Source organism: Cyprinodon variegatus, unplaced genomic scaffold (genome assembly GCF_000732505.1).
Source record: "Cyprinodon variegatus isolate N-32 unplaced genomic scaffold, C_variegatus-1.0 Scaffold2149, whole genome shotgun sequence".
NCBI classification, from domain to species: Eukaryota; Metazoa; Chordata; class Actinopteri; order Cyprinodontiformes; family Cyprinodontidae; genus Cyprinodon; species Cyprinodon variegatus.
In genome coordinates this window covers 18957-45931 of record NW_015152602.1, presented here as the reverse complement: position 1 = coordinate 45931, position 26975 = coordinate 18957, and the positions used below count along the sequence as shown (strand labels likewise).

General features: G+C 37.0%; 2 protein-coding genes across 2 annotated transcripts; both read left to right on the top strand.

The window, feature by feature from the left end:
• The first annotated feature begins 425 nt into the window (after positions 1-425).
• LOC107105208 (1-aminocyclopropane-1-carboxylate synthase-like protein 1) lies at positions 426-16468 on the top strand. Its single transcript, XM_015405333.1, has 16 exons — positions 426-617; positions 704-1362; positions 2827-3563; positions 3630-3689; positions 4499-4569; positions 4653-4722; positions 6839-6905; positions 7596-7693; positions 8107-8184; positions 8305-8405; positions 8742-8831; positions 8922-8967; positions 9092-9233; positions 12900-13042; positions 13169-13322; positions 15530-16468. The coding sequence occupies exons 2-16, from the start codon at positions 723-725 to the stop codon at positions 15946-15948; spliced, it is 2916 nt and encodes a 971-aa protein (XP_015260819.1). The 5' UTR covers positions 426-617; positions 704-722; the 3' UTR covers positions 15949-16468.
• Positions 16469-21645: 5177 nt separating this feature from the next.
• LOC107105209 lies at positions 21646-26607 on the top strand. Its single transcript, XM_015405334.1, has 4 exons — positions 21646-21800; positions 21926-22130; positions 23718-23909; positions 25855-26607. Exons 2-4 carry the CDS (start codon positions 21938-21940, stop codon positions 26163-26165), a joined length of 696 nt encoding a protein of 231 aa, XP_015260820.1. The 5' UTR covers positions 21646-21800; positions 21926-21937; the 3' UTR covers positions 26166-26607.
• The last annotated feature ends 368 nt before the right edge of the window (positions 26608-26975 follow it).

Here is a 26975-nt window from a genome sequence, read left to right as displayed (position 1 = left end):
CCTAACGATATTCCAGGATTATTTAAACTAAATAAAAAATGTTTAACAAATGCAAAGAAAATATGAAATAACTTTGTGTTGGCGTTTTAGCTGTTCTGTGTCGATTTAGTTAGTTTTATCATTTTAAACAAATTCTTCCTGCCCTTATATTTCATTTCCAATCCCTTAATGAGAGTAGAGCGCATCTATTTACTGTGTGTCACTGCCCTCTCATGGTTTAACATTAGAGGTACAGTATTGGAGCAGGACTGCACACCGTACGCTAGATGGCGCCATAACTCTGTCTCATTAGCCGTGTGAGTCTGTGTATCTGCCCAGTTGCAGCCTAATACGAGTGAAAGCCAGCCCGCTTACAGCAGCCCCTTGCAGTTAACACGAGCCAAAGTTATCCCGGAATAAGGACAGCACGCATGTGCCGTCAACCCGGATGCAGATATTGTGTGCGTCTGTTTCCCCCAATCCTGTGAAGTTACGAGCAGATTATTACAGAATTAGTAAAAAAAACCAGCACATTCTAACAAACGCTCAGCAGAAATAGGGTCAATGTGCCGTGATGCAACACCAGAATGACAACACCACATCAATAGTGTTTTGAAGAGCTGCACTTTTGTTCTAAGGTGAGAGGGTGGTTAATAACTTTGAACAGAGATGAGATATAATCAACGCTGTTAAAGTTAAACCAGGCGCGTCTCCTCTGTTGCAGAATACAACTTAGATGCATTATGGACTTCCGCACCAGGAGGTATGAAAGAGGTAGCAACTGGACCGACCCGGAGATCGTGGAGCTGCTGCAGCTCTGGTCTGACGAGTCGGTGCAGATCGAGCTGGAGAGCTCTCTGCGCAACCAGCGCGTGTTTGACCGCATCGCGCACATTCTGCGGGAAAAGGGCATCTACCGCTCAGGCGACCAATGTAGGGAAAAGATCAAGAAGATGAAGCTGGAGTATAGGCGAATTAAAGACAACCACAAGATGAGGACTTGGAAGTTTTATGACGTGATGGACAGAGTGTTGGCGAATCGCCCGGCTGTCAGCTACTCCTCTTTGGGAGGAGCTGTTGTTGCTCAGCAGGTGTTCCAGGGCTCAGGTGGCTCTGAGGCATACCTGCAGGGGGTCCCTGTCGGTTCGTTTGGCCCCTCATCCTCAGGTGGGTTTCTGTTCGGCCAGCCACCTAAAGCTGAAGATTCACTGGATATAAAATGTGAAGATGCTGAGGAGAGCATGCTGAACTCTGGGGTTGCACCACCAGAGATGTACTATGTCTGCGGGGATGATCGGGAAACAGATGGACAGTCTCTACTGGAAGCAGAGGACACACTGGGTCAAGCTGAAGCCTCGACTAATACAAGAGTCTCCCCCTCAGGCAAATACAATCTCCAGTTTAAAAAAATAAGCATGCGACATATGGTTATACATTTCTTGGCTCTCTTATTAAAGCTTTTGAATAAATCCTCTTATTTGTGCAGTAGCATAATCTCACAGCAAGAACCAGGAGAAATCTAACCTTTGATAATATTACAGTATGGTTAAATGAAATTCTTCCTTAATCACAAGGTAGTTAATCAAGGAATTAACTTATTCCAAGCATCATGGCCACTTGAGAGAATTATGTCTAACTTCTTTTTGCAGGATTGTTTTCATTGTGTTTTAAGCATGAATTCTCTGTAAAGCACAACCTCTCAATTTTAACACACAGACTCAGAAAAGGAAACTCAAATCTTTTTTTTAAATTATATGGATCATTGTCCTCCATATGCATTTGAATTTAAGGTCACCAAGGTGAATATTTATCTTCAGGGTTTTAGGTAGAAAGCAGATATCACAACTTACAGTAATTCATCCAGGTCATAAAGCAGAACAGCCCCAGATAATTACGCCACCGTCGCCATGTTTGACTGCTGGTATGATGTTATTTTTTTCTTAAATGTTATTTTTTTTCGCAGAACAACCACCTTTGAAAAAGTTTCAATTTTGTCTGCTCAGCGAATATAATATTTTTAAATTAAGTCTTCGTCAGCTGGCGAATTTACATTCCATGTTTTTACCAACAACAGTCTTTCACATTGAAACTCTCCCCTAGACGCCACATTAGCGCAGTTTTCTTGCCCTAATGTCATGATGGTTGAATCATAATCACTGACCTTAACTGAGGGAAAACCGGCCTGTCAAGGTTTAGATGTTGATCTATGTTCATCTGCTGAGATGCTTTAGTTCATTCGGAGCTCTCTGATCAACTTAGAAAAACTTTTAAAGAGTGAAAGATGGTTCATTAGCATTTAGCTTAATTAGACTTCTATCTAAGGCTGAAACAATCAGATTAATTGTGATTAATTAATTATTGAAATAATCATCAACTAATTTAGTAATTGATTAATCGTTCACTGGAATATAGAGACTTTAATGCATGTCTCTAGCTGACAGAGCAACCACCCTTCAGCAATTATACCAAAATTGTAAAGAAAATAATGTAAACGTTTTGCATTAAAATAGAAAAATTTTCTCGTCTGTCAATATGCTCTATCCAAAACTCCTCAATTGGAAAAAAAATTAGTTTCACCTGGTCTAGTTTCATAAAAAATCTTCTTAAAGGACGCGTTGGCTCTCTGATTATTAATCAAAACAATAATTGACAGATTAATCAGTTTGCAAATTAATCGTTAGTTGCAGCCCTAATTCTGTCGATATATATTTTCTCTTAAAAACTAAAAAATAAAACAGTGTGAGATTCTTCTACTGCAATACACACACATTATATATACAAATGTATTTCTAACATATTTTTCTTTTGTACTTTGTTTCAGAGAGTAATATATATTTATATTTTTAGGTTTCAGTGAGAGGACCGCTGCTGCTTCTGCAACATCTGCCACTCAGATTGGTCCTGTGATGCAAGAAACATCTGAGCAGCTCCACAGGGAGGTTCCTCATGGGTCAGGTTGTGTGAAACAGAGGAAGCGTAGGCGGGGTGGCAGAGCTTCATGTGGCAAATCAGGTGGTCGGGAGAGCCTGGACAAGGCTCTGGTCAGTTTCCTGAACTGGCAGAAGTCTGCCGAGGAGCGCCTCCTCTCCCTGGAGGAGGCTCGACTGGAGAGAGAATTCCAGGCAGAGGAGCGAAGGGAGCAGAGGGAGGAGAGAAGGGCAGAAATGGAGAGGCAGCATGAGCTCCACCTGCTCAGCATGCTCACGGGGGCGCTGTTCACCACCAGACAAGGTTCCTCAGCTACCGTGACATCCAATCCGCCTGTCTCACCTCTGGCTCATCTGGCTACTCCTCCCGTGGCCTCAGTCGGCCCCACTGTCTCGTCATCTTTAGCTCAGCCTCCCCCAGAGGCGCCCGCAGCACAGCCTGTCTACACTCAGGAGACAAAAAAGTCCCAGCCCACATCTGTCAAGACCTGCCAAGTGTCACAGGAGGTTTTAGGAACACTGAGAGGTTCAGAGGCTCCTGGCCACAGCATTTATCTGTCCAGTCGCGGTAACAGCATTAGACAGCATCAAGGCATTCTCCAAGAGGGCTTTATCCAGTATGCAATGGACAAATATCACCAAACAGACAATCCTGATGTAAGTTGGCATCATAATGTAACAGGATCCATAAATCAAGATTATAACATTGTTTCCTGTTTCCAGGGTATAGTCAACTTGGGAACCAGTGAGAACAAACTGTGCTATGATCTCCTTTATAAAAGAGTAAGATACATGATACAGTCACACACATAATGACATGATGCAGGAATCCTACAAATAATAATAAAAAATGTTTAGGGCATTTTGTGTCAAGCTAATTTACAAATAGTTTCCATCTTATTTTTTTATTGAGAGACAATTAAATGGACACACGGTTCTAAAAAATGATGCTACATGAAATTAATTCACATTTAAGCCAAGAAGAATATTGAGGAGCTTCTTACAGAGATGTTAGAGGAAGCACAAAATGAGCTTTCCCCAGCTTATTAAGTGAATTTTTCCCCCTTATGAGAACCAGCAACGCTTCTAAATAATAGAACAATATAGTGATTTAAAGGTATAGGGGAGAATGTTTCTTTTTCCGGGTGCATCATCAAAATAAGTGGTCCTCCTAATTGTCAATCATTCTGGCGATATGTTTACGTAAGGCTGTCCCATGTGTTCTTACCGGTGGTGAGTCAGACAGTGAAAAAATAGCAAATCTTCTTTTGGAAAATAAGCTTGTATGACAAAAACATTTAAACAGAGCGTGCACAAGGAGAAATGTGCTTTGCATGCTTGTGCACGCGTTAAATAGGCGTTCCCACTTGGGAGTGGGGACAGGGTTGTGCATGCGCATTTTTTTTTAAGTGGAGAGAGTAGGTCTTTTCAAAAATTTGGGAAAATCCTCCACTATACCTTTAAGACAAGTATCTGCTTGTCTAACATAGTCAGTAAATGTTCCACCGTAAATACTGTAATATGATTGTCTAGACCGTTTTTCAGTCGTTCCCGCTGCCTGTACAAATGCTCCAATTTCTTTTCTGCAACAGTTAACTAAGCCTGACATGTTGCACGTGGAGCCCTCCCTGTTGCAGTATTCCAGCTGGATTGGGCACACTTTGTGAGAACCTTCAGATCCTTTCATGTTGAAATGAACATCTCAGGTGGTTATCTTTTTAAATAACAATTTTTGTCTCCCTTCAGTCTTAGAGAAGAAGTTGCAAAGTTCCTGTCTCACTACTGCTGCTCTCCCAAGCCACTGAGAGCTGATAATGTGAGTAGTTCCAGTACTTTTGGTTAGATATCAACAATTTGATGTACAGACGGTTATAACTTAAGTGAATATAGAAAAAAAGTTTTTTTTTTTTTTTTTTTAAGTTTTTCTAACTGAGGTTATGAAGCCTGCTAAAAGTAGAGCTTGTGACAGGTCAAACACAGGTTGGATGTGAGGGCCTGACCTATCTGCATGCATAAAGTCCTGCACAGCAGCAGGTTGGTCATGTTCTCCTCACACCACCCCCCTGCTCTTCCTGGTGCAGTGTTGCACAGACCATTTGGAACCATTCAGGGTAAACTATAGTTCTCACATAACACTTTTAAACAGCACCGACCTTCATCACGCTGCTGCCTTCGACGTTTCAGATCTGCTCTGTTAGCTTCTCATCTCCCAAAGAAACATTTTTTCCTTTTAACCACTCTACATAGGAATCATGAGCTAATCGATAAGGGATAAAAACTTTAGGTACCAATGTCCCTGCGTTTACCTTCCACTCTGAGGCTGAGCTTAAAATGTTTAATGGTCCAGACATTTTCCTTGGTAGCAATAGGTCAAATTATCATCTGTTTTGTTTTGTGAATTTCTCACATTGTCTGTTGAATATTTTTAGATCAATCTAAATTTTCTTTTGCAGACACTTTATTATCGATGCACCATGCTTTGGACCAGTACTGCTTAGAAGCCCACTTGAAGCCAACATTCAGCTTTTGCACAGATGGCCCCGCATTTGACTGAAGATTACTTTGTACACAGAGGAGTTGACAGTTGCCTCAGTGACAACAAAGCACACAGACTACTTTGGCCCAAAAGATATATGTAGAATAGATCCATCTATATCACTACAGCGTCATTAAAGTGCAGGGTAGTGAAAGGTTTATAAGGGATTGTTATGCAAAGGGTTTCACAAAAATGGCAAAAACAGATAGATAACAAATTATATATATCAAAATAACTGTGGAATGTAGACATTAGATGTAAAGAAAAAATGGGAAATGTCAATCTAAAGAAAAAAGAAAAAAAAGTAAAGACATGATAGACATAAAGAAATAAAATAAGCGTTCAACTTCACAAGAAAATATTAGGAAGTGCAAATGCATTGATATGTAGTTGTAATTTAAAAGAGGGAACAGCTTCAGTTCAGGTTCTGTTTTTAATTTAAGGAAGTTGGTTCCAGGACATGTAAAGTACAACAAAGAAAAAAGTTTATTATTCAGACTAACTAGACTAACACTGGAGTAAAAAAAAAAAAAAAACTGAAGTGTTAAAAAAAAATGTGTTCTATGTTATTTTTAATCAACAACAACAACAACAAAAAAAACGTATGAAAAACAGTATCATCCATCCATTTTTCGTCACGTTTATCCTGAATTAGAACCAGAGAATCTAATCAGAAATGTGACTGACACCGACAGGGTTGCACTCATTTTGGATGTGATCAACCATTAAATGGCTTTTATTGGCCGTTATCGGTCCCATGAAATGGCTTTGCCTCCTCTATTTTCTAGTAGGTTTTTATGGCTGATAATATCCAATCGATAGACAATAATGTGCTGCTCAGTGGCACAGTGGGTAGCACTGCTGCCTTGCAGCAAGAAGGTTTGGGGTTCGATTCTGCATTGAGTTTGGATGTTGTCCCTGTGCAAGCGTGGGTTCTCTCCCGGTACTCTGGCTTCCTCCCAGTCCAAAAACATGTATGTTAGGTTTAACGGCTTCTCTAAATTCTCCTTAGGTTTGAGTATTTGTGTGAATGGTTGTTTGTTTCTGTGTTGCCCTGCGATGGACTGGCAGCCTGTTCAGGGTGACCCCGCCTCTTGCCCGAAGACAGCTGGTGATAGAACAGGGATAAACAGTATCATAAAGGTTTTTTTTTTATTTTATTTTACAAAAACTCTATTGTAACAGCATAATTATATACATTGTCAAACAGACTCACTGAGCTGCAACTATACATGCAACACATCTACAATATGCCAATTTGCTCTCTGCTTAATTTGCTTTTGGAAACAACCTCTGGTTTAGTAGCTGGATGAGTTTACCACATATTTACCAACTCTGTTATTTTGTTGGCTCTTTCATAGAAGACTGTTTTCACCATTTGTTGTGTTTCTTTCAGGTTGTGGTGATGAATGGCTGTGGTTCGCTCTTCTCATGTATTGCTGCTGTAATTTGTGATCCTCAAGGTGGGCTGAAAAAGGCATATTGCAAGCACCTGCGTTAGCTGAATACAAATATCCACGCAACAGAGAGCTTTTTATTTTTTTAAACTCATATTGTAGACACAACAAGTTGGAGAAAAAACACAGGTATTCAATCAGCTCCATAAATGGCATGTTTTTCAGTTCAAACGCAGGCATGACCTCTTTTTAGGCACCGCTGAGCTTCTTTTCAGACTAAATTTATCTCTTGCCTCCAGGATGGATCACTAAACCAGCCTTAGCCTTTTACTGACACAAATAGTCTCTATGGACTAAATCTTAGCGTCATGAAAAATATCAAAACTGAAAACTTAAATAATATAGAAAATAGGTGATTTAAAAATATAAATTGTTTATTTTTCTGAAATGTAATTTAAAAATATTCAAAATTATATTATTATTACATGCCATGCAAAACCTTAAATATTTTTACCTTTTCCTTTACTGTTATCCAATATTTTATATATATTTATGGGGATTTGCTGTGATAGACCAAACTGTAATGTAGAAGAAAAATATAATAGACCGTTTTTATGTTTTATTTTGTTGCAAATAAGTGTCTAAAAAGTGTATTTTTATTTAGTGTTCTTTATAATTAAGCATCTTTTTCAAAATCCAACATGTAAACTGCCCCCTCTTAGAATCTACCTTTCGCTGTGTGTTTCTCTCTTTCAGATGCCATTCTTATTCCTACTCCTTTCTATGGAGTCATAACTGAAGATCTGAATTTGTACAGTGCTGTAAAACTCTTCCATATTCCTCTGGATTGTGAGGTAAGAATACTGATCTGTTTTTATGGAAAACAAACATTTCCATTTATAAACTGCAGCAGGGATCAAAATGTAAACAGTGTAGGAGATATATGGTGCAAAAGGCATTGATATGGAAGGTTCAGAGCAGTGCAAAAATAAAAAAATAGATAAATATGGTGCAAAATGCAGTAGAACACTTAACACTTGACACTAGAATTCTATTTAGTGAGATTTGAAAATTCGCCATGTAGTGCTAATATGTTTACAGTGTGATGAAGAGTCTGATTTGTGACTTGATTAGAGTTTCAACAGTTCAACAGTCACTGAATCATCATTTGAAATGTAAAATAAAGTGATCATGTTTACTCACATGAGGTAATTTTGTTTATGTCTAAAATGTTTTTGTTTTGCCTTTTCTTATTGGTCATATATAGGCTGATGGCAAAGACAGCAGACCCTTTCACCTCACCGTTGGGAAACTGGAAGCAGGGCTGAGAAAGGCTAAGCAAGAGGTATTCCATTGACAGGATAATCTCATAAATTCAAATAAGAAAATACACTGAATGGGGTATTTTTCTCATTAGCACTTTAAGGGAGTTTATATTTACTTAAAGGCTGTTGCTTTCTTTAAGGGGAAGAACATTCGAGCCCTTATTCTCATGAACCCTCACAATCCTCTGGCTGAGATCTACACTCCAAAGGAAATGATTGCCTTCTTAGAGTTTGCTAAAAGGTATGTTTACCCCTCTATTATCCAACGGTTTAGCCGGATGTAAATCCTCCTGCACATCTGTGATGTGTTCTCTACAGTGTGTAGAATAACAAGTGTTTGTCATAGACTTTTATCGCCTCTTCTTAACATCAGCATATTGTCAAATACAGCCATGTGCCTAAGAGTCACAAGAGTAATTCCCCTCAGCGTGCAGAGCTGCTATAGCCATAAATCTCTGGGCTTTTACACTGACAGCAGACACTACAGGGATCATTTTACATTTATTTTTGCATTTTCTTTGTTGTTAATAGTGAGTGAAAGCATGAAAATAGTTTTTTTTGTGGCATCTCTTTTCAGAAATGAGCTGCACGCCATTGTAGATGAGGTGTACATGCTGACGGTCTTTGATGAGTCTGTCACCTTTCACAGTGTCCTCAGCATTGAGAGGTTCTGCATGATTACTGTATTAGAACCTTAATCATCACAATTCCGACTGAGGACATTCTCTTATCTCCCACTGATTTGCCCTTATTTCAGTTTGCCCGACCCACAGAGGACGCATGTGATGTGGGGGATGAGCAAGGTACTTACTGCCAACCAGAGAGTTCTGCATTCCTGCTGACAGAACAGAATTAAAAGTTTCCTTCTGTGGGTATTTGGTCTCACAGCTTTTTGTTATTCTTTCTGTCTTTTTTTTCCCTTTCTAGGATTTTGCAATGGCAGGAATCAGGATTGGTACTTTATATACTGTGAACACAGATCTTGTGGAGGCTTTGGCTCAGCTGGGCTCCTTCCACGGTCTGCCTGGAACTTTGCAGCACCAGGTGGCTCAGCTGCTCCGGGACAGAGGTATGAGCCAAGATTCTTAAGTGTCTGTATAAACAAATCATCTCTGACAATTAATTGTTAAAAGCTGATCATTTTTTTCCCTCACAGAATGTTTTTTTTTTTTTTTTTTTATAAAAGCAATAAAAGCTGTCAATGTGTAATATTTGTCATATTGCACCGTAAATATTTGTCAATTGCTCCAAACTACATGACATTAATGATTAGACATAAGAAAAGTTGTAAGATTATCCTTGAAAAAAACAAATAAATCCACAAAGGGGAAAAGCTGAACAGATCAACTAAATTCTATTTACAGATTTGAATAATGAATAAAAACGCAATAAAATGCTTAATATAAATAAAGATACATTTTTATGTAAAAATTTTACATAAAATGTTTAATCAAGATGTCAAACTGCAGTTGATTTGAATAGATGTGATGATCTTTTCTTTTTAGCTCATGTTCTGAAGATACCTAGAAGGTTCTAGTTGTTTGACCTCAGTGTTTTAGATGAAAAATAATGACGTAAAGAGGTTTTAGGTATGATAGAGTCGTAAGAACCAATAACATCAATAGAATATAATAGAACTTTATTGATCTCACAATGGAGAAATTCACTTGTGACATTTGCTCTAATAAACAAACAGAAGGGCAATTAAGGAGGAAAATGTGCATGAAGTATATATAGTGCATCTAGATATTTAAAGTGGATGGTAAAAAATAAAGGAGAGATTTAAGGTGACTTATATATACAGTATCTTATGTACAGTAAAGGTAAAGTGTGGTTTCTGGTTTGTTAAATAGATAAATAGTATAAGTTATCGCAGTGTTATTATACCAGGTTATAATCCAGTGGCATTGTAAAGTCAATGGCAGCAGGGATGAATGACCTGCAGTAGCGCTCCTTTTTACACACGGAGTGTATAAGTCTGCTAATAAAGGAGCTGCTCGGCTGGTGCTTTAATGAGTCTTAAAGTCCACCTCGTAAGGCACAGTGTAACAATGGTGGCCAACTCTGAGCTAAATTATGCTCTGACTGTTTTGCACAATCTGGGCTGTGGTATTCTGCACCAGTTTTTTTATGGTATAAAAGATATTTGTCCCTTTATAGTAAGAATTATAAACTCTGTTTATAATTAAACATTTATGAAATACTAGTTTACATATGAAGCTAGTTTTAAGAATTAACATTTGGTAATTAAATTGCCATTTTTATATGGGCTGTCAAACGCTCTTAACAGAGGATACACTGATAAGAGCCCAAGAGCAGTGGTTTGGTTGTTTACAGTATCTAACTTAAAATGCTAGATTGTTTCTTCTCTGTTTTTATAAAGTCAAGGAAATATGAATAAATCTGTTATTGTTTTTGCGTTTAACCTTTATTTATAAAGGTTATTTTGTTTAGGTCTGACATCTCATTTATAAAAGGGACTTTAAAAAAATACAACAAAAAAGATATCAACTTAGAAATCTTTGAAGCTCCGACCTTAGGTTATTTAAACATAGAAAATATGATATAAAAACAAGTGCAAATTTTGTAACTGATGGAAATTTTACTAATTATCAGAGCCAGATTTCTTTGGAGCCTCCCAAGCCTCTCCTGTAAAAGAAACTTGTTGGTTTAGTGATGAACCAGTAACTACCTTGACTCCCATCTACTAGCTGTTGAAACCACACAAGTTTGTCAGTAACTTGTTAAAAAGACTATCAAACATTTTTTTTTTTAGGTAAAATTGATATTATCAATCAAACACCTGCTCTTTCAATTTTAATTGGATCAAATGAATATCTGTTCAATAAAATGCTTTAAAGATTTTATTTTTTTTCCATAAGAAGAGCAGGCTTAAACTCATTTTACAATACAGATTATTTATGAAGCATTAAAACATCCACAGGAATAAAGTGCTACACACAATCATAAGATACAAAATGATCAATCAAAAAAATATTAAACAAAGCAATATATAAAAGTCATAATAAAATAATGAAATAAAGCAAAGTCAGACATCTCAGATTATGTCAAACCTCAAACATAAGGCATGGATTTTAAGAAAGGATTTAAGAGCAGAAAGTGAAGAGGCCTGTCTAATGCCTGAGGGAAGGTCATTCCACAGCTTTGGAGCTCGTCTTTGGCACCCTCAGTAACAGCTGGTCAGCTGATCTGAGAGGGTGTGTATGGATGAAGCGGATCAGACCGGTAGGGTGGATCAAAGCCATTAAAAGCAAACAAAACGATTTTTAAAAGAATCCTAAAATATGCTGGCAGCCAGTGTAAATCAGCTAAAATATAGGAAATATGTTAAATGTACTGTACTGATACTTTTTAAGAAACATGCAGCAGCATTCTTTACTCTCTGAAGCTGGAAGATGCATGAATCACTGACTCATATAGAGCAAAATGCAGTAATTTAACCAAGTGGTTAAAAAGGCATAGAATACAATTTCAAAATGACTAGAAAGAATGCGTTTTAATTTTGCTATTTGACTCAAGTGAAAAAAAGCTGGATTTTACACCAGCTTTAATGTGATTTAAAAACTTAATAACATAATCTATTTTAACCTCTAAATGTGTAATAGTAGGCCTGACATACTGGGTCAGACGCAGCAGCAGTCAGGTAGATTTCCCTGGAAATACCAAAAAACACCACCTCTGTCTTTTCATCATCAAGTTTTAAGAAGCTTAGAGCCATCTTTTTTTTCTGGTCTGCCAAGCAAGAAAGGGTAGAACAAGGAAAGGTAATGTCATTTTTCTTTAGTGGGACATAAATCTGTGTATCATCTTCATAACAATGAAAATAAATCCCATCATTCTTAAAAAGAAAGCCAAGTGGGAGGAGGTACAACATGAAGAGGATCAGAATAAAGCCCTGCAGGACAACACACACTAATGAAGCAGAGAAGAACATGTGGCTATGAAGACAAACACATAAAGCTTGGCCAAATAAGATTTAAACCAATCTAGAGCTGTATGGCCACCCCCCACCCACTGTTCCAAACGAAAAAGTAAGTTCTGTGGTCAACTGTGTCAAAAGTAACTGACAGATCTAACAACAAGACAACACAGTCACCAGAGTCAGTAAAAAAAAAAAACATAAAAAAACTTTTAAGAGAGATGACTCTGTACTGTGAATACATTTAAATCCAAACCATAAAATGATTTTGAACGACAATTCTCTGCAACAGCAACAAGCTAATGGTCTCAGCTAAGATCTGAACCATTACCATTTTTGAGAGCAAACTATTATAATTTATATGGAGAGTCTTATTAATGCATTGCTATTAATTTTTTCAACTTCATGGGTGAAAAAGATAATCTGCAAAACTTTGGGGGTTATATTATAGCTCCAAAAAAGAACACAAAGTTAAAATATAAAGTAAGCAACAGGGTGGCTAAAACAGTGCCCTGTTGGACTCCATAGGTGGTGTAACAGCCAAGAAATATTTGCCTATACCAAAACAAAAACAAAAAAATGACAAATATATGCTAAAACCCTGCTTTGATCAAAAGAATAACCTTTCACTTCAGTCAACAGGTCATTGAATGTCATTTAAAACTTTCAAAATCTCCCAAAACGATTTAATCTACCCCCTCCTTTATATGGCAATCTGACGTACTACTTTACAGTATAGTAAAGTGAAGAAAGTTTGGTGATTTAAACTGTACATGTGACTTTGCATTTTCACAGACTGGATCAACAACGAGTTTCTACCAGGGAACCGTTGCAGGCTAAAAAGTTCTCACAGTCTTCTTACCACAGAGCTGCGAAGCATTGGCATCCCCTTCCTGGACAGACCTGCTGGCCTCTATGTTTGGGCTGACTTTAGGAAGGTAAAACCCCCCAAAACTATCAATATCAGTAACGCATTTATCTCTGTTGAGATCAATATTTTCTATTAGCTTGGAAAACATGGGGGTTTGTTGTTTAAATGTCAACTCTTTGTTGTTGTTTCAAAGTATCTGAGCGAGTCATCATTTGAGGCAGAGTTGGCTCTTTGGAGGCGTTTTCTCAGACACAAAGTGTTGTTGAGCTGCGGCCAAGCATTTTCATGCTCTACACCTGGATGGTTCAGGATCGTCTTTGCAGACCAGCAGCCCCAACTTCAGCTCGGTCAGTCTCATCCCCTGTTTTACATTTCTTCATAAGGAATAAATCACTACTACTCAACAAACACCCTTGAGACTCTGTTGGTAAAAATTAGGAATGCAACTATATGACAACACGTGCTGATATGGATATCAGATATTAATATTGATGATATTTACCCATATTATATATTTCCCCACCACATTGGCACCTTGAAAAAACGTTCATAGTACCAATACTCCTTCCCTGCTCTGCATCGTTATCACTGTCTCATGACTAAATAAAAAACACGTCAAGCCCCCCATCATAAAACACAGAAGAACAAATGAATGAAAATAAACTTAATTGTTGATATCAGCCATGTTTTACTTATCAACCTGATAGCAATATGATGAAATGACCATTATCAAGGTTTTTGTCAATATATCATCTATTTATAGTAGACATTCAGCTTAACATGTTATTATCAGCAAGCATGCAACCTATGTTTATTCCCATATATCATAACATTGCAACAGATTTAACTCTGTCATTATATATAGAATATAACTAAAAAGTAAAATAAATAGAAAAGATGTTATACTAAGCATACCTGATTCCTTTACCAATATTTAGACGGGAAATCTTGAAGCCTATTTGCTGCTGATTAATTATTGATAACCTTCTATAAAATTAGGGGCTTTAACATTGTGGTGCTTTGGAAGATACGGATGTGTGTTAACACAATGCCAGTAAGGAGAAATTTTAGAAGTGACCTTAGAAAAGCAGCTGTTTTTGACTATCAATCTTGGAAAGGTTATAGGGGCATTTCCAAACAATCTGAAATCCATCATTTTAAAGTGAGACATATTGTTTATAAGGTAAACAGACTGCTTAGGACAGATGACAGTCCTCACAGAAAGGGAAGGACAAACAAATTCATCATTCGGTCAAATTATACATTGCTCAGATAATCTGCCAAAGTGTGAACAAGAGCCCCATAAACCTTTCAAAAGGAATCACTTAGAAAAGCGGAAGCACAAGTTCTTAAAAAGTTTAGACCAAATTTGATAAATTTTTTATGAAAACAACACATATCTGTGCCAACATGCTGACTATCGAGGAGAGGAATGGAGGTCTAAAGATGAGCTGGTTTTCTACCACAGAGCCGATCTACTATGCAGTCATGGAGTTGACTTTGAACGTTTCTCTCAAAACCAAGGTTTTCTGAAGTCAAAAGTTAGGAGATGTGAAAATGTGATAATAATCAGTTATCCAAACCACATCTTAAAATCCACAAGTATGAGGCTGAAGAACAAAACACTGAAGAGGTTGCAATTTCCCCATCAAAACCCAAACCTCAACTAAATTTAAAACCTTTAACGTAGCTTTATAGAAATTAATATAATACATATAAAAATATTAAATATACGTAAACAATTATTTTACTATATATTTTAAAGACCAAATGTTTAATGTATTTTTACAAGAGTTAAAAAAAATCCAACATTATTGAGTTAATTATTTACATATTTGATTTGAGGATCTATTTAATATATGGTATATTTAAACATTTAAAGGTATATTTATTTATTTAATTGTGTCTTTACCTTTTTCCTGAAACATTTAGTTATTTTCTGGGACAAGGAGATGTATATATTTTATAAAGTTTTTTTTTTTGCCCTTAAAAATTGGGAGCTCACATCACAGGAATTTCAATAATCAATTCCTTTAAGCATTGCTGTCATCTAATAAAATCCTCTCTGCCCCATCTTTCTTTAGGTTTTATTACATTGTTCTTAGGAAATGTATTATTGTTTTCCTCTTGCTACATAGTAAAGACTGGATTTGACCCACCTAAGCTGCGGATCTAAGCAGCTCCATCAGAATTTCATCAACATGTTGCTTGTCTCTCAAATTAATGCTCTACTTCCCAGGCCTGCCAGTGTAAATGACTTCTCAGGGCTATTTATTTGCACCGGATTTTATGTTGGTAAGCCGGTCTAAAGGGAGCTAATACATATTCACACTCTTTTTACATTTTAATTGGTAACAAATAGAAATATATTTAATTTTTAATCTCCTTCTCATGTGCAATTATAAATACATATGTTTTGCTTTTAAAAATAAAAACCCAGAAAAATACAAGCAAGCCAATCTAAATATGGAAACGTTCAAGGGGTATAAATATGTTGGCAAGGCGCTCTATACTAAAGTTAGGCAGAAACTAATGATGTTTTGTGTCTTTTTAGGCCTAAAGCGAATTCAGGAGACTTTGAAAGAAACCCATGGAAAAAGTATCACCTCAGATACACCCTCTTTTAAAGGAATTGTTGATGGGAGTAAAAAAACTGTAAAAGAGGAGAGCGACGAGTCAGACAACGCTGCGATTGTTAATTCCACATCCTCGCCCCAGAGCAAGTCATCAGACCAGCTGAAAGAGAGGGATAGCCCTGTTCCTGACACAGGCTCGCTTGGCGCAGAGGAGTTTGTTTTGCTGGACTGCCAAGGATCTAAGCCTGCAGAGAGTCTGGACTCACTTATTGGTACTCTAAGGCAGCAGATTCGTTCCTCTGATTGGCTGGAAAAGAACACTCCAGTGCTGTCTCATGGAGAGGACCCAGAAATTCTTGATGTATTCAAGTCCCTGCTGCAAAGAGCCAAAAAGTAAGCTTAAGATAAACAGACGTGAATGCGGTTGCCTAAGATTTCAACAGGCAGTGCTTATTTTTCATTCTTCCTGCTTGTGTTTAATATGAAAAGCATGACAAAGACGTCTGACTCTGGGTCATATCTGATGCATGCCTCTGTGTGCATCAGTGGAGAATGAGATAAAAAAGAAGAGGGGAAGAAAGATATTGGATAAAAGACCCTCGAACGGTCGATAGAAAGGAAGATTTTTCCTATTCTTTCATCTTGAAGCCTTACTATGTGGTAGTTTGATTTTTTAGCTATAGTGAGAGTTCACTGATTTTCATTAATCCTAGTTAAATACCAAATGATAGACAACCAAAAACAGTCAAGTTCTACTCAAGTTCAATTCTTTTGCACCATTTAATGATTCAGAATGCCTTGAACGATCTGTGAATAAAGGATTCATTGTGCCATTGTTCTCTGTCATTGCTCTGAAACATTACAGAAATAGTGTGTGCAGTGTAGTTACATCTTAACAGATTATTATTGAAAAATATAACTCATATTTATTTGTTAAATTCATAATAAAATGCTATAGTGCAAGAAAATATTTCTACTCTTTTTGATGTTTTTTTTTTTTTTTTACAATATTTAAATGCTACATGATTATATTAAATAGATTTGACTAGCTTTGTTATGGTCAGAAGTGAGTAGAAACTAGCTACATTCATTAATTTACATTGATATTTGAGTAACTTCAAATGACTGGAATAGTTTTACTACACTAATTTTTTTCTTGTACTAGAAGCAATGTTAGGACGGTTTTCTACTCTTGCTTGAGTGAAGATTCTCATTGCTCTACATGCTGTGAGTAACTTCATTAAATAAAGAACAGATTTGTTTTAATCAAAGAGGCACCAGAGAGACACAGATCTACAATTTGTTTTAAAGCAAGACTTCTTGTTTGTATACAAATGGTTGCTATGTACATTAGGGCCTATTTACTGTACTTGTTACAGTTGAGTAAATTGAAAAGTAGGTGGGCTACAGTACTTCTCACTTTTTTCATGAGTTATTTAATGGTTAATTAGTGCTACTCTTACTTGAATTCAATTTCTGGCTACTGTACTCCCCCCCCTCTACAGATTAATAAATACCCTTCACTTGCGCAATGGCCCAGCAGACAGTGGATAATGCCAACGAGCCATAGAGTCATTGTTAAATATGACTCTGAACAGACTCCTCTACCTTTGCATATTAATAGAAGGTTTACTGTAAGAAGGTTGCAGAAAAGGCATGGAACATTTATTTGTATAATATCTTTCAGCAACAACTCATGGTGCTGAACATACACAAGCATAAGAGAAAGAAAAAGGAAAAGTAAATGACAGTGGCATTATAGAGAAGTGTAAATAAAGTTTGACAGCAAACTTCAGGCAATGTTTCAGTTAACAGTTTAAATTGAACAGTAAAGATTATGTTTTTAACTTCAATTAAATCTGAAAAACTAACAAAGAGAAAAGATGATTAGGAGAAATTTATTGATACAATTACTTTGTCTTTGGTGCTCAGACCTCGGCAGGAAACATAGCACTTGATTTTGATAGATATGCATGAACAGGAGCAAAGAATAGGGCTGTTTCCCCCCAGGCTTGAAACTGGTGGTGCAGTGGAGATACAGTAGATGAAGTTGGTCAGTCTGTAGACTGCTGGTTAGCGAGACGGTATGCTGAGCTTTATGGGTATCCAGTGGATTGCATGAGCTAATTCTAGAGCCTTACTCAGGGACCTAGAAGATGGAAGTCCAGTTTGGATAACACATGTTGAGAGAACCTGTCCATGATGAGCAAGTATGAAGCGACAGCGGAGAGGAAAAACTCCCCGTTGGGAAGAAACCTCTGGCAGAACCAGGCTCAACATGACGGTCTTCTGCCGGACCTGTTAAGATGAGACGGGGAACGCAGTAAGAGTCTGGACGGAATGACACTCTGGTGAAGCTTTAGCTGCGAAGGTGGAGGAGGGGTTGGAGGTGGGTTGAAACGGTGTCATCAGAATGAAGTCACAGCACATCAGCCGCCTGCGCACAGGAGGAGACAGGTGCATATCGGAGGCCTTTTAAGATGAGCTTTGGATGCCGATTGGCTTTCGTGGAGGTGTGGTTCAAAGCTGATTGGCTGTGTCGCAGGTGGATGTATGAAAAGAAATGATTTTCTTCAGTTAAACTTCTGCCTAGGCTTCATGTTAAAGAGTTGTAGGGTTCAGTGTTCTTATGTTTTTAGTAGATCAGTGGGGCATGAGAACTAAAAGCTGATTCTCCATGTTCTGGTTCTGGGAATGCAGAATAGACTTGGGCCAGAGGCGTGTGATACGTTGACAGCAGGTCTGTAATGTTTTGTGGTGCTCGACATTCAATGATTTATAGACTAACAGATGTGCTTTAAAGTGTATTGTCTGATATACAGGGAGCCAGCGAAAGATCTCTTTAACAGGGGTGATGTGCTGCACTTTCTCAGTTTTACTAACGATCTGGATCTACTGCAGCTGTCATTGGGACTTTTTTTTAAACAGACCAATAAAGACACCATCATCTGGTAATCAATTCCACTAACGACAAACACATAGATTAGTGTTTTCAGATCCTGCTGGGACGTTAGTCCTTTAATCATAAAAAGTTCTTCAGGTGATTAAAGGCAGACTTAGTTTCTGTCTTTATGTGCCTCTGAAAGTTCAGGTCTGAGTCCATCACTACACCCAGATTTCAGGGCTCATTGGTGGTTTCTAAATGAAGAAACTGTAGCTGTGTGTTAACTTTGACCAGTTCTCTCTTCCCCCAAAAATGTTTGAAGTAGTTTTTTTTCCTTCTTCTTCTCTTTTTTTTTGATTCAGCTTAAGAAAATGTTGGCACCACCATGCACTGAAGTTTTTTTATTTTTTTTTATTTACCCAGTGATGGAATGGGTTCGTAGTCTTGTGGTGACATCATAATGTACCGCCGTGTGTCGTCTGCATTGTTATGCTAACTTATGTTCTTGATATATTCCGAGCTAGGGGGAGTATGTAGATATGGAATAGGAGGGGCCCCAGATTAAACCAGATGAAATGTTTGTGGTCTCTGTTGTAAAGTTACCTACTTACACAAAAAAAAGTCCCTGGTCTTTAAGTAGGTTTTAAACCCATTGAGTGCTCTACCAGAAAGGTCGAGCCTGTTGTTTCACTAAAGCCCAACAGTTGTTTTTTTTTTTTGTCTCTACTAGACACAGAAGTCTGTCTGAAAGACATTAAGCGGCTGGTCATTATTAGGAAGTTGTTTAACATTTGAAAATAAGATTTTTCACTAATCTTACTGATGAAGGGGAGATTCCAGATGGGTCTGTAGTTCTGCAGCAGCAGCTTGTCAAACTTGCTTATTTTCAACAGCGATTTGATTTTTTCAGGGGGGCCTGAGGGAAAACACCTGACACAAGGGACGTGTTTATTATTTCAGTCAAATCAGAAGTTGTAACAGGCAGAGCCTTTTTAAAGAACAGTTTAGTATCTGTATGATTTTTTTTCTTCACATTTTTTTTAGCTAATTTAGCTGAATTGGGGCATTTTTTCAAAATAAATTATAGTTGAAGATGGCTTTGGTTCTGATATTGATATGGATATGCCGACTGCCTCTCCAGTCTTTCAGCTTTATGATTGAAGAAGTTAACAAAAGTTTTGCTGGTAGTGGAGTGGAAAATGAAACAACTGGAATAATTACAGCCTTTGGAAACTTTTGAAGCAAAGCCCATTTAAAGTTAGAAAGAGATTAAGATGTAGGATGTAGGATGTAGCGTGTGTTTCTGATCCAAGAGCCAACTTATACAGACATAGGCTAAATTTGTCACATTAAATGAAGCCTATGCGGAAGTTCAAATGAAGAAACTGATTACTTACCCTCATCCGCCTCCGACACAGGCCAATTAGCTTTGAACCACACCTCCATGAAAGCCCAATCAGCATCTAGATTTCATCTTAAATGGTCTCCGAATCCACAACTCAGTCTGCTACCCAAAGTGCAGGCAGCGGTTGCACTATGTCTGACTCCGATTCAGATGACCCCAATTCAAACCACCTCCATCACATTCTCCACCATCGTAGCTAAAGCTTCATCAGATTGTCATTACTCCCGGACTCTTACTGCGTTCCCTGTCCCATCTCAACCGGTCCAGCATATTGAGCCTGGTTCTGACAGAGGTTTCTTCCCAAATGGGAGTTTTTCCTCTCCACTGTCACTTCATGTTTGCTCATCATGGACAGGTTCATGCAACCTTTGTTATTCAAGCTGGACTTCCATCTTCCAGGTCCCTGCATGAAGTACTAGTATCAGCTCACGCAGTCAACTGGGTCTCTCCATACAGCTCAAGCACACTGTCTCGCCAACCAGCAATCATGGACAGACCAGCTTCATCCATCTCCACTCCACCACCAGTTTCAGGCATGGGGGGAAATATCCCTGTTCATTACTCCTGATTATGCAGAACAAAGCAAAATTCAGCGCTAATGTTCTCTGCTGAGGTCTGAGCGCCGAAGACTAAAGTAATTGTATCAATAAAATTCTTCTAATTGTCTTTTTCTTTCCACCAGAGATTTTCAGATTGAAATGTGTTAAGCCATTCCTGGAGCTTAAATATTGCAGCTTCTTACTTGAGTTAATGACCAAAAGGATTGGACTGTTTTTGTGTGATGCAAAATCAGTTTTCTTTAGAAGATTAACTTCCTATTGAATTGGAAAACAGACGAAATGCATAGAGTGTGAAGGAATACAGGAAAGACACACAATCTGGTTAGCTTGAGGTGAACTCATTGGAGAGTCATGTCATGCGCCGCTGTTTGTCCCCTGTGTTTTATCAAGTCATAAGAGGAAGATGACATCAGAATGAACAATGTAGATGAGTTAAAGGTTTCTATTAGAGCAAACCTGTCTTTTTTAACTGCTTATCAGAACCCAAGGTAGAACACCTCCATGTGATAACACATTAATACAGTCATTTAGACAAAAGTAACCTCACCAAGTATTGAGAACTATACAGTACAGTGCAAGGACATGTTTTAAATGTTGATATTTGTGAAGAAAACCAAAAATTAGTTTGATTATTTCATTAGAAATAAGCAATAGACATAATCTGAAATCAATGTTTTAAATAATCTACATTACTGTGTCTTTTCTGTATAAAAAAGATCCACTTTTTGAACTAGATTACTGAAATTATGTTTTTTTGGTTGACCTACTTACTGAGGTAGACATATTTATCTTAATCTGTAGTTCAATCTGTATCGAACAGATTGAAACGTTTTTGTTTGGGTGGTCTGTGGGTGCCATTCCGTTGGAACAAAGGAAATGGAAAGGGTGAAATTTACATGACGAGGAGGAGAGACCTCGGGGGTCGCCTACGCTCTGAGCGTCAACACATTGTCATCCACTGTAAAACACTAAGTGTTTTCCTCTTACGTGTTGTTGTGTATAGTGAGCCGATGACATCCCCCCCCACACACTTTCTGAGTGACAAAGGCAAAAACCAAGGTGCTTTTTCAAAGTTCAAAGTTTCACTTTGTGTAAGTCATTTTTTTTACTTCTCTAAAATGCATAATTCCATTACTGTCATTTTTTTATGATAGCAAACAGATTTCTGCTTCTTTAAATAGCAGCTTTCACTTTCTTTTAAGTGAACCTCAGTGGAGTGTATGGGGGGGAAAGTTCCTGACTGACGAGGGGGGAGTTTCCATTGCAGAGGAGGTGGAGTCACACCACAGGGTTTTATCTCAGAGGGCTTGTGGTCATAAGCAGTATAAAATATTATGTCCACGTGTCTGAAGGTGTTTTTTGTAGATGCAGTAGCAGATGCCTTTCTATCACCAAACAAGGTAAGACTAACATTCTTAAAGATGATTTAAAAACCTAAATTAGTTACCATTTTCTTTCATAGCTTAACTCTAGTTGTTTTTTCTAAACTACTATTCATTCCTACTACTTTCTGTTTCCCTTTCAGTGAGGCAAAATAATGAAGTTTGTCAAGCTGGGAAACACCATCGACCGCTTCAGGTTAGCCCAGTCTTGTTTGGGACTAACAGGTTGCCTGTTTGTGTGCATCTCTGTCTGCACTCCCTACTGGCTAAAAAACAGGGGATTATGGACAAATTGGAACAACACCAGCAGCAAAGAGGACGGTACAACAGAGGATACAACCTTCAACGGTGAGCAAAATATCTGTTAAGTCAACTGAACTGATCTAATCAGCCATTCATGAATACCTGCTTCCACTGTGGGTTAGATAAATGGACTGACTTGATAAAACATGTTGGAAAAAGGTGGCTTTATTATATAGCATATGTACATCTTTGCTGTGTTGATTTGAAACGCAGACCTAAGGTGACCTGTTTAGTTTTTCCCTGTATTTGGGATTAGTTTCAATAGGAACATCTGATGAAAGACCTAGGGTTAGATTCTAAGCAGTGGTAAACAAGTCTGATCCTGCTCCTGTGCCAGAGAACTGCTTACTTTGTACCTGCTGGAGCTCTAATTCCTGGCTCTGTGAGAAACATGCTGAAGCAGGTTTTTTTTTTTGTTTAGCCATATCTTTATTTCTCCACTGAAATAAATGAAATGATCAACTTCCTGTTAGTTTAGTTCACCCCTTATTCATTTTCAACATAAGTTTTTCTTTTTTCATATTCAAAACTTGTAGGAAAAAAAATACTGGTAATAAATATTTTGATAATGATTCTTAATCTAAACACTTGGGGGAAAAAAAGAATATATGTATATATATATATATATATATATATATATATATATATATATATATATATATATATATATATATATATATATATATATATATATATACATATTAACCAAGCTCCAAAAGTCTAAAGTAGACCTTGAATTAGGAAAGAAAACATTTATACCTCTCAACGTTGTAGTCCTCTTTGTGGCCTATTATGACCTCTTATACATTGTTGTTTTTTTTATTTAAGAACAGATTATGAACCAGTGTTGTATTTTTCATTTTTATTTGTTGTTAATGGTAGTTTAACATGTGAAACCCATCTAGAAGAATTAAACTGAGTTGAAACTTCCATTGGAAAATTGAGTTGATAGCCTGGTTAACACCAAAAATGGAAAACCCTGTGTAATACAAACAAATAACAATAGGTAATGTTATTGATAACAATACAAAAGCTTAAATATTCACTATGTTATACCTATAATTTCTATAAACGTTTGAATCAAATCTCTCAATAAGTTGATTTAATTCAGGTTTGATATTTTCCTTTCAATTTTGTATAAAATCCCTAAAACTATGTTGTGGTCTTCTTACCTAAACTAATGATAGTTGCCCTTTCCAATGTTCAACTCACTGCATAAAATGATTAGGGAATCTAAAACCCTAAATTTAATTGTACTTATATAAAGTAATTTCAGTAAAATGAGGTCGTTATCCAGCAGTAATCATTTTTTGCTTTGTTTCAACTGGCCACCTGTTGAGATAGCAAAATGTTCACCCTAGACAGCCAGTTTAAGAAACATTGTGATTAAAAAAAAATTCTAACGCCCATAAAAAACAGTATTCAGAAAGTCACTGCTAATGATAAAACAATAACTTTTTCAGAAAACAATGTTTGTGTGTGAACATTGGCACATAAGTGGAAACAACTCACAAATAACCAAAAAAAGGATTTGTCTGTATTAGTTACTGCCTCGATGCAACAAGAGACTTTAATCATACATTTATCACTGGAATCATTATTTAACTGAACATTTTTTATTTTATTTTTCAGCCTTAGAGGCAGAGAGAGTATTTGGAGTCATTTCATTTGTGATGGCTGTGAGCACTGCAGCTCTCTGCCTGCTGTTTGCCCTCTGCTGGACATCTCAGACAGTGCTCTCCTACTCCAACACCCGCTCTCTCCTCATGGCAGGGCAGGCTCTCTACCCCACCACTTTGCTGCTCCTCACCATGGCCTCCACAGGTAATTCAATACCATTCAGTTAATTGAAACAGAATCAAATCGCACATAATCACATAAAATTCAACTTCAAGTCTGATTTAACCATTAATATTCTTCCCAAAACGTTCTTTTAAAAAAAAATCTGCATTACTTCATATATCTTGTGCAAAGCAAATCCAACATGCTCAAATCAACACTGTCAGATAATTTTTTTACACCCTTGAAGTGTCTACAGTATATGGATCCACACCAGTTAGTGTTAATTTGACTCTTTTTGGAGAGTTGGCATTGTTACTCTTATTTAGTGTTGAATAACAAATCTTTCTGGAGTTGATAATTTAACACTTAATTACACCAACTAGGTGTTAGAATTGTAATATTGACAATTCTCATGGAATGTTTGACTAACTATATAGGAGTTATTCTCTAAATACTTAAAATTTAACTTTTCTGGACATATAAAAATCTCTCTGGAGAAATATATAAATAAAGAAGCAATGTTTTTTTTTTTTTTTTAAGCAGATATTTATTTCAAAAGTGCATCACAATTGGAAAATATTTTTTTCAAGACATGTAACATTGTGGAACCTTTGCCAATTTCCACTTCAATACTTTGCTTTGTAACAAAATTCTGAAGAGAACTAAATTCAAACAAAAAATATTTTCATGCACTGCAGAGGAGGTTCATTTCTCCAATTAAACTGCCGTTTGCTGCATATTTTTTTTATTGGAGACAGTCTTCTGATGATGGGGATTCACGTAGCTCCATGCTTTCACGATAACATTTCTCAAATCATTCTTTTAGGTGTATCGATGTTGATGAGTTTAGCCAAAAAAATACATAAAATATTCGTCTATAAACCATTTTTTCAACACTTTAGTTACAAAGATTACTATCACCAAAGCAATGTAGCAAATGTCTATCACACGGCTCTATCTTGACTCAAAACCGCCATAGAGTTAGCAAGCAAATAAAAATTTTAAACCATCTGAGAGAAATTATTTCCCACGCTGCGTAAACGTGTCTGTTTGACAGCAAAACGGAGAGTAAAGTTTCCCTCAGCTTTGTTCGGTACCTGTAGCATTGGAGTCTGTGAATGTACTCATTGGGTGTCAAATCCACTATAGGAGTTCAGAGTTGATAGACAAAGAGTTATTTTTTCCATTTTAACACCTTCAGATTTATTATGTTACACTATTTTTAACACTGAATTTTAACTACTAACATGTGACACCTCAGAGTTCTATTTGTAGAATAGAACTCTATTAAGAGCTAAATTAACATTGTCTTTGAACAAAGTCTACTAACACCATATTATTTAACACTTTTCAATTTGCTGTGTGTACAATAATCCCTGTTTCATCGAGGTGGTGCATGGGAAGGAAGGAAACAAACAAAAGCAGATAAACAATGAAATAGACAGCGCTAAAGGAAAACGGTGTATCAATAAATACATTTAAAACATTTTAGCATGTACACTACAGTTAATCTCAATCATAATTTATATTAATATAAATATTTAATCCAATAACTTGTCTTTTTCAGTCTCATAAAAGTAACTACAATTCAAAAATGCAAACTAACAAAAATTATTTGCAGCACTATTTTCACCTTCCACCCACTTACTCACACAGTGCACTGTTTTACATCGTTAATGTTGAGTTCATTCTTGTTTTAAGCATGGCAAAAATAAAATATACTTAAAAAAAACGCCCACATTCAGCTATCCTCCAAATATCCTTTTGTTTTATGCAATTCCTGTCAGACCTACACCTACAGAAATCCTTTCATGTTATTTTTCATTTACATACCCTGGAGGGAACCAGTTTTAAAGAGACTTTTTAGTGTCCTGGGAATTGCTCTTCATTACTATGCAAACTTGTCTAGGAGGCGCTGAGCGTGTAATATTTGAGCTTATAGTGGTAATGAACCTTAATTTGACTCAAGTATTCCATCTGTCCACAGGTTTCTTCTTCCTCCTTAGCTGGTCTTTCTTCACCTACCAACACAAGGAAGAAATCCGTCAGGAATTCTCCAGCCTCGGCTTTTCATACTGGCTGGGGGCTTTAGGGTGGTTCCTTCTGTTGGTGGTGGAGGCGGCAGTCTTTATCGCAGAGCAAGCTGTGGTGCCGGACGTTATTCCAGATATAGAGAAGGCCGTCAATTCATTGCGGACTTCTGATCAACCTGGGGTTGCTAAAAGGGCTTTGAGTGATGGTTATAAACCTGTTAACTACAAAAGTAATATTCCTAAGAGGTACACATCAGTGATTTAAATGAACGTTTTATATATAAGGATGTGATAGAGATTCTAGACAGCTAGATGAAGGGCTGTCAGGTGCAGGCTGTTTTCAGTATGGACTGAAATAAACTCCAAGTACACTAAGGAAAAACTATGTCAAAGAAAGGTGATATTGTATATTAGACTACAAGGTTCTGAAGTTCCCAGGTTTTGCCTGGAACTTCAGATCCATGAGTCTATTAGCTTCAAGTCTGAAAAGAAAATCAATGTAAACAAAACACTGTCTTAAAATTCAGCCTCTGTCTGAAAGTATCCATCACTGCTGCAATGTACTTTAAGAGCATTAAATTAATGCCATCTTGTTAAGAAGTGTAACACTATTTTGTATAAGCACTTTTAATCTGGTGCAAAGACTGATGAATTTTAGTTGGTTCAAGAAAACGGTGCTTAATTTATCATGTATGAAATGTGGGCTTTGTCACTATGTTTTTTTTAAATTAAAAAAATACAAAATCTGAGCTCTCCTGTTTGTGCTTTCTGAATGTGGCTTCCAGTGATCATGTTAGCTTTTAATAGATAGTCTACTGCATATGCTCTAAGTATATTTAATATAGAGGGAGGCTCCCTCTTCAGGTTCTCCTATTTATTTAGTTGTTATTATAGATGTTGAAAAGATTTCCTAATAATGAGATTTATCTTGGATATCTGGCAACAATTCCCACGTAAAACACACAAAAGTCAGTTCATATTGAAGAATGGGAAATATGAAATAGGCAGTCGATACAACCAAGGTATGTGGAGTACCATATCTGTATGTATAACACTTTAAGCAGATGGAATACAG